Source organism: Oryx dammah, unplaced genomic scaffold (assembly GCF_014754425.2).
Source record: "Oryx dammah isolate SB20612 unplaced genomic scaffold, SCBI_Odam_1.1 HiC_scaffold_23, whole genome shotgun sequence".
Classification (NCBI taxonomy): domain Eukaryota; kingdom Metazoa; phylum Chordata; class Mammalia; order Artiodactyla; family Bovidae; genus Oryx; species Oryx dammah.
Genome location: NW_024070207.1, coordinates 20,968,694 through 20,981,692, shown reverse-complemented (window position 1 = coordinate 20,981,692; position 12,999 = coordinate 20,968,694). Strand labels below are relative to the sequence as shown.

General features: G+C 33.1%; 1 protein-coding gene across 1 annotated transcript in view; it reads left to right on the top strand.

Moving 5' to 3' along the window:
• The window catches only part of LRCH2 (leucine rich repeats and calponin homology domain containing 2), a 106,185-nt gene that overhangs the window by 63,581 nt on the left and 29,605 nt on the right, over window positions 1-12,999 (top strand). Inside the window, exons 11-12 of the mRNA XM_040265119.1 lie at window positions 2,661-2,768; window positions 8,396-8,461. Coding sequence (XP_040121053.1) covers window positions 2,661-2,768; window positions 8,396-8,461 — 174 coding nt within the window. The remainder of the gene's footprint in view (window positions 1-2,660; window positions 2,769-8,395; window positions 8,462-12,999) is intronic.

The following is a 12,999-nucleotide window of genomic DNA, read 5'->3' as shown; positions in this document are numbered from 1 at the left end:
CTGTTAGGTCCAGACCATTTCTGTCCTTTATCGAGCCCATCTTTGCATGACATGTTCCCTTGGTATCTCTGATTTTCTTGAAGTGATCTCTAGTCTTTCCCATTCTGTTGTTTTCCTCTATTTCTTTGCATTGATCATTGAAGAAGGCTTTCTTATCTCTCCTTGCTATTCTTTGGAACTTTGCATTCAGATGCTTATATCTTTCCTTTTCTCCTTGGCTTTTCGCCTCTCTTCTTTTCACAGCTATTTGTAAGGCCTCCCCAGACAGCCATTTTGCTTTTTTGCATTTCTTTTCCATGGGGATGGTCTTGATCCCTGTCTCCTGTACAATGTCACAAACCTCATTCCATAGTTCATCAGGCATTCTGTGTATCAGATCTATGCCCTTAAATCTATTTCTCACTTCCACTGTATAATCATAAGGGATTTGATTTAGGTCATACCTGAATGGTCTAGCAGTTTTCCCTACTTTCTTCAATTTAAGTCTGAATTTCGTAATAAGGAGTTCATGATCTGAGCCACAGTCAGCTCCTGGTCTTGTTTTTGTTGACTGTATAGAGCTCCATCTTTGGCTGCAAAGAATATAATCAGTCTGATTTTGGTGTTGACCATCTGGTGATATCCATGTGTAGAGTCTTTTCTTGTGTTGTTGGAAGAGGGTGTTTGCTATGACCAGTGCTTTTTCTTGGCAAACTCTATTAGTCTTTGCCCTGCTTCATTCTGCATTCCAAGGCCAAATTTGTCTGTTACTCAAGGTGTTTCTTGACTTCCTACTTTTGCATTCCAGTCCCCTATAATGAAAAAGACATCTTTTCTGGGTGTTAGTTCTAAAAGGTCTTACAGGTCTTCATAGAACCGTTCAACTTGTTTCTTCAGCATTACTGGTTGGGGCGTAGACTTGGATAACTGTGATATTGAATGGTTTGCCTTGGATACGAACAGAGATCATTCTGTCGGTTTTGAGATTCCATCCAAGTACTGCATTTTGGACTCTTTTGTTGACCATGATGGCTACTCCATTTCTTCTGAGGGATTCCTGCCCGCAGTAGTAGATATAATGGTCATCTGAGTTAAATTCACCCATTCCAGTCCATTTTAGTTCGCTGATTCCTAGAATGTCGACATTCACCTGTGCCATTTCTTGTTTGACCACTTCCAATTTGCCTTGATTCATGGACCTGACATTCCAGATTCCTATGCAATATTGCTCTACAGCATCAGATCTTGCTTCTCTCACCAGTCACATCCACAACTGGGTATTGTTTTTACTTTGGCTCCATCTCTTCAATTGTTCTGGAGTTATTTCTCCACTGATCTCCAGTAGCATATTGGGCACCTAATGACCTGGGGAGTTCCTCTTTGGGAGTTTCTTACTTAATCTTCACTAAATCCTGCTGCTGCTGCTAAGTCATGTCAGTCGTGTCCGACTCTGTGCGACCCCATAGACGGTAGCCCACCAGGCTCCTCCGTCCATGGGATTTTCCAGGCAAGAGTACTGATATGGGTTGCCATTGCCTTCTCTGTCACTAAATCCTACTGGGTGGATATTGTCCACATTTTTACAGATAAGGAAGGTGAAGCTGGTAGACTATAAAGTTTCTTCTCTAAAACCACTTAGCTAGTGTCCACTAGAACCTTGAGTGTGAGTCTAGCTCTCTGATCCCCAACTTTTTCTCTTTTCTCTGTATTGTGCTTCCATCAAATGACCTCATTGGTAACTTTTTAATAGTCATTAATTAGTCATCTCTGGTGCCCCATAAGGAGATACAGTGCTTTGCTTTACTCTCTGTGTTTCATTTTTCTCTTAGTTTCTCATGTTATTGCATGAGGACAGTTGTCTTACCTTGAGAGACTCCAGTAGCATGCAAGATATGATAAAGATACAGAGTCTTAGGTTTGATACCATTATTTATTTATTTACTTACTTACCTTACGATGCAGCATGCATGATCTTAGTTTCCCCACCAAGGATTGAATCTGTGTCCTCTTCAGTGAAAGTGCAGAGTTTTAACCACTGGACTGCCAGGGAAGTCACTGACACCATTTTTTAAATGAAATGCCTTTGGGATAAAATTACTAGAGTTTAGAGAACAATTTTAAAATTTCTTTGTTCTTTTTAAATGACCAAAAAGATACATATATTTTAATGAATTTTTTGGGCAAATTTTCCAATCTTATCTGAATCTATTTTGCGTTTCTACTACTTAAACATTTTATACAGAGATTTAAAAAATCAAAATAAATGAACTGATCAAAGCAGAGTGGTTTGATAAAATAAAACATTTTCATAACATTTTCTATTTTTTTCTAAAGATAGGCCAAATAGAGCTCTGTGGTCCTTATTATACTCAAGATGGAGAATATGCATTGTTAAATTACTATGGCCATTTCACATTTCAGAAATTACAAAATAGTAATGCAGTTTACTTTGTTAGCCATTAATTATATTAATATAACCAGAATGTGACATTTCCTATTGAGTAGAGAGGATAGATATTAATATGTTTTTATATTCCTTCAATATTCTTTATTTCTTATTTTAACATTTTAAATAAAAGAACATTTCACGTGCTATTAAAAACAAAACATGGTTTCTACATCTGAAAGCTGGCATAAAATATCATCTGCCTTACTTAAATCACATTTATGTTACCTTTCAGACTTGGGAAAGAACAACTACTTGCTGAGGAAGAGGATGATGGTTTGAAGGAAGTAACTGATTTGAGGAAAATAGCCGTTCAGTTATTGCAGCAAGAGCAGAAGAACAGGTATTTTTTTCAGTAATGAGATTTATATGGGAAAATTTTCTAATCATTAAATTTGATATTTAAAGATTGTCAAATAAACAGTAAACAAGAAGACCATCTACTAAAAGAAAATAGGAAATACTTAGGAAAGAAATATAAAATTACATATATAATTAACGGAATAATTTATACTCATATAGTCATTCTATTTATTGCTTAAGTATCTTTTTTATTCATTTGTACTAAATAATAATAATTGATATTCATCTTAGCTAACAATAGCATTATATGTTATAAGCATTTTTTCCAAGTACATGTCGCAAGTATATAGTGTGCTTTTTGTCTGATTTTGAGTTACTCAGGATATGTGTAAACTCCTTAAAATTGAATTATATAATCACTGATTAAATCAGTGTGACAGTTTGAGAATCACAGGTTCACTTTAGTCTGTGTCTTGGTCAAGGAGCATTTCTCCCTCTGGCTAGGCATGTTATTGGCAATGAGCAGGACCTTGTGTTAATGAGTATAAAATCAGTGCAAGTCCATTTTTTATGCAGAGAAGGTTCTGCGTGCTGCTGAGGGTTGGCTGTTATTTACATCTTCATGTACTGAGAGTGCTACATTTATGTTAATAATTTCGAAATCATAAAGCAGAATTGAGATTTTGTTTGTTTTGAGAAAATTAAAAGAATAATTTTGGTGCATTTAGCTTGGATAACTGTTATGTTTTTTACATATTCAAAGCAATAAATGTTTATGGATCACAAGACCATGTTTTAGGATGTTTAAAAAAGTATGTTGGCATTTGCTTAAAGATGTTTTAAAAAATAATTACTATTAAAACTTATTCAATGACTGATGTGTGGTATTAGGGGCCACTATAATAGTTTTTAAAATAACCACTATGTATCTCTTTTTACACTGCTACTACATTTATAGAATTAAAAAACATACTAGAAAATATCTTTATCCCTTGTATATCTAATGTATCCTCATTCCCAATTGACATTTTTCTTCTGTCATAACTTTCTGTCACACTTTTCTGTCATCCTTTTTGAAGCTTATCTTTTAATCTTTCCTGTGATTCATTTCTAATGGGCCTTTTTAAAAATTGACTACTTATGAGGTTGTATGTATTTTCCCCCCTTCAGTAAAATTAAAGTATTGATGGCCCCATTGGTTTAAGAGGTTTGATGAAGCAAGCCACCACCTGCTCTATGTAGCTTATAAAGTAGTTAAGTTTTCTACCTCCCCTACTTGGCAGGTGAAAAAATTGCATTTATCATTATGAACAGAGAATATTGATTTTATAAGAACCCACAACAATATGTATTTCCCTCATGTCCAGAATTGCATTTGAGTGTATAATTTTAGATTTTAATATAGCCATATATATCATTTCTATATTTTCAGTTTTCTCCTATTGTATAGTTTTACATCTATCCCTCTGACTTAAATTACTCTTTCAACCTAAATATATCAAATGATCTTTCATAGGTCTTGCTTTTTGATAGTTTGTAATAAGTACAAAGCAGTACCTAGCTCTGCCTTGTACATAGTAGGTATTTGTTAATACTGTTACTGATTAATTACTTGAAAATGAGATCAAATTTAAAGCTAGTAGGAACCATTAATTTAGTTAATATGTTCTCTCTACATAATTTTTGTTATTTTTGAAATTTATGCAAAATTAATTTCTTTCTCTGAACTGTTTCTCCATTCTCCTTTTCAGATGTTAGTGCATATAAATATAAGAACTTTTTGGATTAATAATCAGTGACATTAATATTATAATAACTATGTCTAATTTTTGAAGGCATTAAAATTTTATGATATCTGGATATAAAGTAAGGAGTACATTTTACTTTTAAAATGTGTAATCTATAGACAATTTACATCCCTAACCAATTCTATTCATGGCTAAACTTAAACTGGGCTCAGAATTATCTTATGCTGAATCTATTATTCTCTCCATTAAATCATATCATCCTTCCTTCTAAAATATCCTGCTATTACTTATATCTCTTAGATTTAGATAATTAAAATTGTTGTTTACTGTTACAACACATAAATTTGAGTTAGTCTAAAAATCAAAAGTAATCTTTTAAAAGAATATATTCCTTAGAGGATTTGAGTTTTTATACCTTCTCTGGTTGTAGATTTCCCCTTTCACAAAGTATTGTTTTAGATTCTAGCTTTACTAAATGAAGAATCTGAAATGCTATTTAAAATTGCAAATCAACCAGAAGTTTTAATTTTATTTTTAAGTTTGAATATAATCATTGCAATATTTTTGTTTATTTATTGTTAGTATTGATTTAAAATAATTTATCTGGGTTAAGATTATTCTTGTATAGCAAGAAGTACCACTTAGGATTTCTACTTTGACTGTATGCTTACTATTTAGCTGTTCTTTAGCTAGCTATTAGTGGAAAGTAAATGCAGTGTTAACTCTCAGCTAAATCTAAAAGAAGCCAGCCATTGTTTCAAAATTAGAGGGAATTTAAAAACAGCTTATGTTGAGTTCAGTGATGATTTTCTTAGAGCAGCTTTGCCACTTTAGTTCACACTGTTCTTTTCAGAGATATATGTAATTCTTTAATAAGGTTTATACTAGTACTTGGTAGATGAACTATCCTAGGAAAATAACAAGAGAATATTGCACAGAATTAGTAATCAAAAAGGGTGGGAAAAGAGATCACCATGTAAACCATCAAGTAGATAAATCCTAAGTGTTCAAAGTCTGAAGCCTAGTTATTTAGAAGACTGCCCTTCTTTGTCTAATTGAGATGCATATATTAAACTACTTTATATTGACAGTTTATTGTTAAATTTTTAAAAGCTAATCTTTATCCTCTTTCTTAAAAGATTGGATTATTTTTACTTGTATTTGAGTGTATTGAAGTCCCCATGAGTCAGTGACCTTGTCTATATTAAAATAGTTGTTCCACAAATCATAATTTTATTTTTACTATAATTTTGGAAGTTAAATAAAAAACTATTATCTTAAAATAATATTGCTCTGTAAATTATTTAACCAATTCTTCAAATTTCCATCAACTCTACTTATGTATCTTAGTATTAGAGAAGTGGATATCTTTGTATTAGAGAAGTGGCTACTGCTCTTTCTTATACTGATTTTCTTACTGTGTGGCTTATTAAGTAAATGTTTAGCTGGCTTCTTAAAATTTAATTTTCATGCTAAAGAAACGATTATATGAAGACTTTTGCAATGAATAGCTTCAGTTGATTGGTTCCCCATAGCATGTTCATTCCTGTTAGCTTATTCTGTAGTATTTTCTAATATATATTTACTTTTAATAATTATTTGATTTGCTTTTATGTGTGTCCTGAGAGTTTTTACTTACTGTGGAAAGATGTACTTCTGAGTACTATGTAATACAGTTAAATTTTAAAAAGTAATTATGAAAAGTTATATGGAAGTATAATTAATTACGGATCATGTAAAGCAAAATCAGATTTTGAGCAGTTTAGTATTTTAGTTTTGAATTATAGAAATTATGTACATTACTTTTTCATGTGATTTTTTTTCTTTTTCTGATCATATGAACTCTTAATTTGAGGAGCATCATGTTAACTTCTAGCTTGTTATAACTAATTAGGTAGTTCTCTCAACCCCTAAAATCTATCCATTCTTTCTTTTCTGCTTGCTTTACTAATGACTTCCCTATCCTCTCCCAAAACATTTTACTTCTTCCATCTTTTGGTTTGGTTGATGTACGTGAAATATGAATACAGACGGAGGCCTTTATGTTATAGAGCATCATTCAGTGAAAAATTCTTCCAGAGGACCAGAGCAGCAGGACGTGCATCAAGGTATCTAGAGTTTGTGGACACCTTAAGTATTAAGTGGCCAGGTTGATGCAGCTGAATTATATATATACTCTTTTACCTAAAATTCAGTACTGGTACCTGGATTAGGGAAGTGTTTTAATAATCTAGAATAGATATTTAGATAAAACAGACATTTATTTTGACTCTGAGTATCACACAGTAAAACATTAAATATCAATGTACAGAGTAAAAATTTTCAGAGAATTTTCAATATAAAATATATTTTATCAGTAAGTAGAGCTCAACATTTTCCTCTATCCTCTAATGTGACTCATGTACATCGGTAGTCACAACACTAGGATGTGTGGTGTGGGGAGAATTCCGAATTTACTGCAGTGGAGGGCATTGTAGTTTGATGCCCCCTTCCAAGGGAATAATTCTGACCCTCACCCTCTCCAAGGATACTTTGCAGTGCTAAAAAGGATACATTTCCTTTTTAAATCACTTTTTACTCTTTCAGTTTTATCAAGATATAATTAACATGCAGCCTTGTATAAGGTGTTTGGTATAATGATTTGACTTCCATAAATCATGAAATCATTATCATAAGCAGTTTAGTGAACATCCATCATTTCATACACAGAACTAAAGAAACAGAAAAAATGTTTTTCCATGTGAAGAGAATTCTTAGGATTCACTTCCTTTAAAAAAAAATTACTCTTTAATGATGTATTTTTTCCTGATGTTCTTAGATATTTTATTATCTAAATTCCTCTGCATTTGGGGATTCAATACAATTTTAGTGCCTGTCCACACAAAGAAGAATAAAGGTGTCAGTAATCTAGAAATTACTTGGTGCAAAGCTACACTGCTTTGTGTGTGATACTGGTCATTTGCCTCTCGCTGTAGCTTCCTCCTGTTGAGGCTCTACTAGATCTTAGCTAGTGAGAAAAAACTGGGGTAATGGAAATTGGTTTCTTTATGAAACCATCTTTCTGGAATTATGAACTTATATTTATTTCATTATATATTTTAATAGTCAATATGTATCTTTAATTTGAAATTCTCTTCTTCTCTGTATTCTTTTGATAGTTGACATCTGATTATATTATTTTGAATAAAAGGCAGATATTCTACTCCTTATAAAACTAAACTTTAAAATTGAAAATTAACATTTATATCCATAATAAATAGATAAATATTAACTCAAATATATTAGTTACTTATATTAAAGATAGATTATTATTCATTGCTTTTGACTTTGAGATCAATACTTAGAATTATATAAAATTATGAACAAATGGTTCTCTCATGTAATGGTTTATCACTTTATTTTTCTTTTTTTTGATTTTCTTCAAATATATTGTTTCATTCTGTTATTAAAAGTTTTATAGACTTGTGGATTTTTTTAAAGAGTTGAACTTTAGCACTGGCTTTGCATTTGGAATTAAGGTTTATTATTTGGCAAAATGATTGTTTATTACATCTGCATGGCCCTATCATTTGCTATGCTGGGAAAAATGAAATCAGTTATGATACACTTAAACAATCTGCATCTCTTTATTTTCTATCTCAGCTAAAAGTTAGATATGCACAGGAAAATAACATGGCTGGAAAATATCCAAGCCTCGAAAAAGGGTTTATAAAAGAAAATGCATGGAGGAATTGGTGAGCTTCATTCCTTCATAATAGCCAGTGAACTTATGGGCATCTGATCTAAATAATATTTAAATATTGTTTTCTAGCAAAGATCTTCATGGACCAGATGCAGTTTATTATCAACATTTTTAGATCATGTATATACACTATTCTCTTTAATATATTATGAAATTAATGTGCTGATTTATTTCTAGGATTCTTAATCATTCAACTTATGTCATAAGAAACAAGCCAAAACAAACTATGGAATGTGAAAAGAGGTATAAAAATATCTTAGTTCTTCTGGTTAATATTATATAATGAGAGTTGATCCTTTGACAGTAATGTTCCTATATGTAGGCTTTAATAGAATAATTGATATCAATTTAATATAATGAGATAATTTAAAGAAGAAATGGCTTTTAAAATGTTTTTTTAATGTATTATGCAACACAAGTTAAATTGACTTTTGATGTAAACAAATGCAAGAATGCCAACTTAAACTTTTTGTGCTCATACCTGCATTTTGTTTTGATGACAGAATCATTTATCCATTTGTTGTGGTTGTTCAGTCGCTATGTCCTACTCTTTGAAATGCTATGAACTGCACTACACCAGGCTTTCCTGTCCTTCACTATCTTCCTGAGTTTGCTCAGACTTGTGTCCTTGTGTTGATGCTATCCAACCATCTCATTCTCTCACCTCCTTCTCCTCTTGTTCTCAATACTTATCCATTTAGCAGATATTTATTGTATTACTGTTATGGTCAGGAATAATATATTATCATTGATTGTATTTGTTCTCTATGTTATAGTTCACTTTTTAATTTATTTTTAATTAGGTTTTATTCACTTCTTCTGTATGAATACATAGTCTAAATCCAGGTATATGAATTCCAGAGAACTAGAAGACCTTGAAAGTTTCTATTTATTCTTTTTGTTGGTTTGAAAATTTGCACCAGCCTCAAGTTCTGAGTTATTCCTGTGGGAATATAAAAGTCGAAGGCTAGGGTGTGGGTACAGAATAACACAGAGAGAAAATTAACATTTGTTAAATGGTTGTTGTATGTATACTATTCTTAGTGCTTTAGCTGTATGATCTCATTTAATCCTCATAATAACTTATGAAGTTGTTGCTATTGTCATCCCCATTTTATAGGTGAGAAACTGAGACTCAGAAATTGCCATAGCTTTTCAGGGTCACACAGCTAGTAAATGGTATAGTGAGAATTTAAACCCAGGATGTCTGGCTTCGGAACCCCAACTTTTAATGTTTGGAAACAAGAACAGCTTGCTTTCTCCAGATGCATACATTTCATTGATGTCTTTTCCAAACTACCTTACAATCCAAACTAGACTTACTTTTCCCAAATCTATTACCTTGAGTGAATGTGCCACTGTTTATATAGTCAACTTTGGAATCATTGGAAATTGCTTTCTCTTACACATTCTTCCCAATCCAGTCAGTCACAGAAAAATTAAGCTTCTTAACATTATTTGCATCTTAGCTTCTTAACACTATTTGCATCTGTCTCAACCTCTCCATTCCTGTTGCAGTTATGTTGGCTCAGGCCGTCTTTTCTACCTGGACTACTGCAACAGTTGCAGCCATACCTCGTTTCTCAAGTTTGGCCTACCTTTAAATCTGTTTTCTGTGCTAGTGGTGTAAGAGTGATGGTTCTAAAGCACAGGCCTGACTATGTGTTTCCAAGTTATTAATCTTCTTTTTCTAACTTTTAGGATAAAGCTTAAAATGTTTGGCTTAACCCATAAGATTGAAGTGAGTTTCTGCTTAGCTTGAAAGCCTCAGCCTGTGTACTCTTGCACTGGCACCTTTTACAGCTAGGAACCGTAGTACTCCTTCCTTTATTCCAACATGATTTCGCATCTCTGTGTTCTGTGTCCTGGTGTTTCTGCTGGAATTTCCCCTTCTTCTTCCATTTTTCACTTAGGCTTTTAGAATTCAGTTCAGGCATAAGATAACTTTTTATATCCAAATCGAGAAACATTCATCTGTCTCAAATTTCACTTGTGTGCATGTGTGTGCTCACTCAGTCATGTCCAACTCTTTGTGACCCCATGGATTGTAGCCCACCAGGCTCCTCTGTCCATGGGATTCTTCTGGCAAGAATACTGGAATGGATTGCCATTTCCTTCTCCAGGAGATCTTCCTGACCCAGGGATTGAGCCCTCATCTTCTATATCTTCTGCGTTAAACTGGATTTAACCCACTCTCTCCCTTTTTGAATACTGATTCTTTATCTTACATGTTTTTGTCCTTGAAGTTTCTGTTATTACCTTCCTTCTCAGTTTCTTTCTTTTTTTAATTTATTTTAATTGGAGGCTAATTACTTTACAATATTATAGTACTTTTTTCCATACATTGTCAGTTTCTTTCATTTCTATCTTAAGCTTCCTCACCAGGTTCCTAACATTCTCTTGAGAAAGCCCCAATTACCCAAACTTCAAAATAGTGATTTTCAATCTTGGCCTTTTCTTTACAGAACTCTTACGGTCGCTATTCTCATTTTCAGAACAGTCACCTAATTTCTTCTTTAAAAACAAAACAAAATTTTAGTTTTTTCCTGTTTATAAGAATTTTGTTTAAAAATAGGAAAATTTTGTCATAAGGGAAAAAAGAATCATCTATTATCCTGCTCCCCAGAGATGACAAGTCTTAATATTTTGGTATTTTCCCCTTAAACCAGTTTTCTATATGACAATGTGCATTGTGTATTTCTGTGTACATATGTATGTATATACATACACACACACAGAGCAGAGTTGCATTGCCTGTTAACCTACTCAACAGCTCCACTAGGATGTATGATGCATTTGAGACTTAACTTTCCCAAATAGCACTTTTAATCATTCACTTTGTCCCTCAAAACTTAACTCTTCTTACATTTTTCCCCATTTCAGAAAATGTCAGCTTCATCCTTCTATTAATAGTTGCTCAGCTCAAAGACCTCAGAGTCATCTGTAACTTGTCACTTTCTTTCACATTCCATAACTAATCCTTTAGGAAATCCTGCTGACTCTACCTTCAAAATATGCCCAGAATCTGATCATGTCTTACCACTTCCACACCTATCACCCCAGCCCTAGAAATCTCTTACTTCAGTTCTAACAGCCTTCTACCAAGTCTCCTTTCCATCTTTGCTTTTCTCTAGTCTGTTTTCAATTAAAAAAAAAAAAACAAGAATCAGTTTGATATTTTTAAAATGTAAATATCATCATGTCGTTCTTCAGAATTTTCTAATGATCTCTCATTTCATTCAGAATAAAAACCAGGGTCCTTTAAGGACTTGTGAACTTCTGCATTATTTGGCTCCCTACTGTGTTCCTCTTGCCTTATTCTTCCTGCTTGTTAGTCCTTCTCTAGTTATACTGGCCTCCTTGTTGACTCCCAATACACCAAGTTTCCCACCCTTTCAAAGCTTTTGCCTCTATTGAAATGATTTCCTCTCAGAAAATCATATGGCTTATTCCCTTGTCTTTACGTTTCTGCTCAACTTTTATTGCTTCAGCAAGAGATTCCCTGGACAACTTAGATAAAAGAGCATCCCTTCCCCATTCCTTTTTCCCTTTTTGCATACCCTGCTTTACTTTTCTCCACAGAACTTAGTACTGTCTGACATTGTAAATATATACTTTTTTTTTTCTCAGTACTTTATTATTTATATCTCAGACTTCTTTATTTGTTCATTGTTTGTCTTCACCACCCCACCACCACCTGGGTGCATTACAGTGTTGTTTTTATCAATTAGTAAGAGGAGACTATTTGAAATTTCCAACACTGTGGATTTGTCTTGCTCTTTAAAGTTCTTTCATTTTTCCTTCATATATTCTAAAGCTGTTATTAAATACATAAATGTTTAGGATTATAATGTCCTTTTGGTGAATTTTTATCTTTGTCATTATAAAATGACTTTTTAAATATTTCTGGTTAGGGTGGCGTGTTTGTGTGTGGTGTACAGGGTCTTAGTTCCTCAATCAGGGATCAAACCCATGCCCACTTCAAGGGATGCACAGACTCTTAACCATTGGACCACCAGGGAAGTCCCCTGGTTATATTCTTTGCTCTGAAGTATACTTCCCTGATATTATATAGTTATCTCAGCTTTCTTCTAGTTTAGTTTCTTTCTTAGTGTTTATATGATATATCTTTCTTCTTCCTTTTATATTTAACCTATTTGTGTCTTTATGGAGAAAGGCAGTTTCTTGTTGTTAGCATATGGTAGTATCTTTTCTATCAAATCTGACAATCTGATTTTTAATTGCACTGTTAGGATTTTTAATATTTAATTGAAACTGCTTGTATTAATGGATTTAAGTCTACTGTATTACTAGGTGTTTAATTTTTGTCTTATGCATTATTTTTAGATATCTTCCCTCTTTTTCTCCTGTCTTTTAAATTATATTTTTAAATTCCTATTTATCTCTGTTGTGGGCTTATTAGACATAACTAGTTGTTATGTTAGTGATTGTTTTAGAGTTTAAAGTATATGTAATTTATGACAGTCTACCTTTAAGTGCTATTATGCCATGTATATATTGGATAAGAACAAGAGTTACTTCTATTTCTTCCCTCCTGGCCTTTGCAGTATTGTTGCCATATGTTTTACATTTGTGTTAACATCATTCAGTTCAGTTCAGTCACTCAGTTGTGTCCGACTCTTTGCGAACCCATGAATCGCAGCATGCCAGGCCTCCCTGTCCATCATCAACTCCCGGAGTTCACTCAAACTCACATCCATCGAGTTGGTGATGCCATCCAGCCATCTCATCCTCTGTTGTCCCCTTTTCCTCCTGCCCCC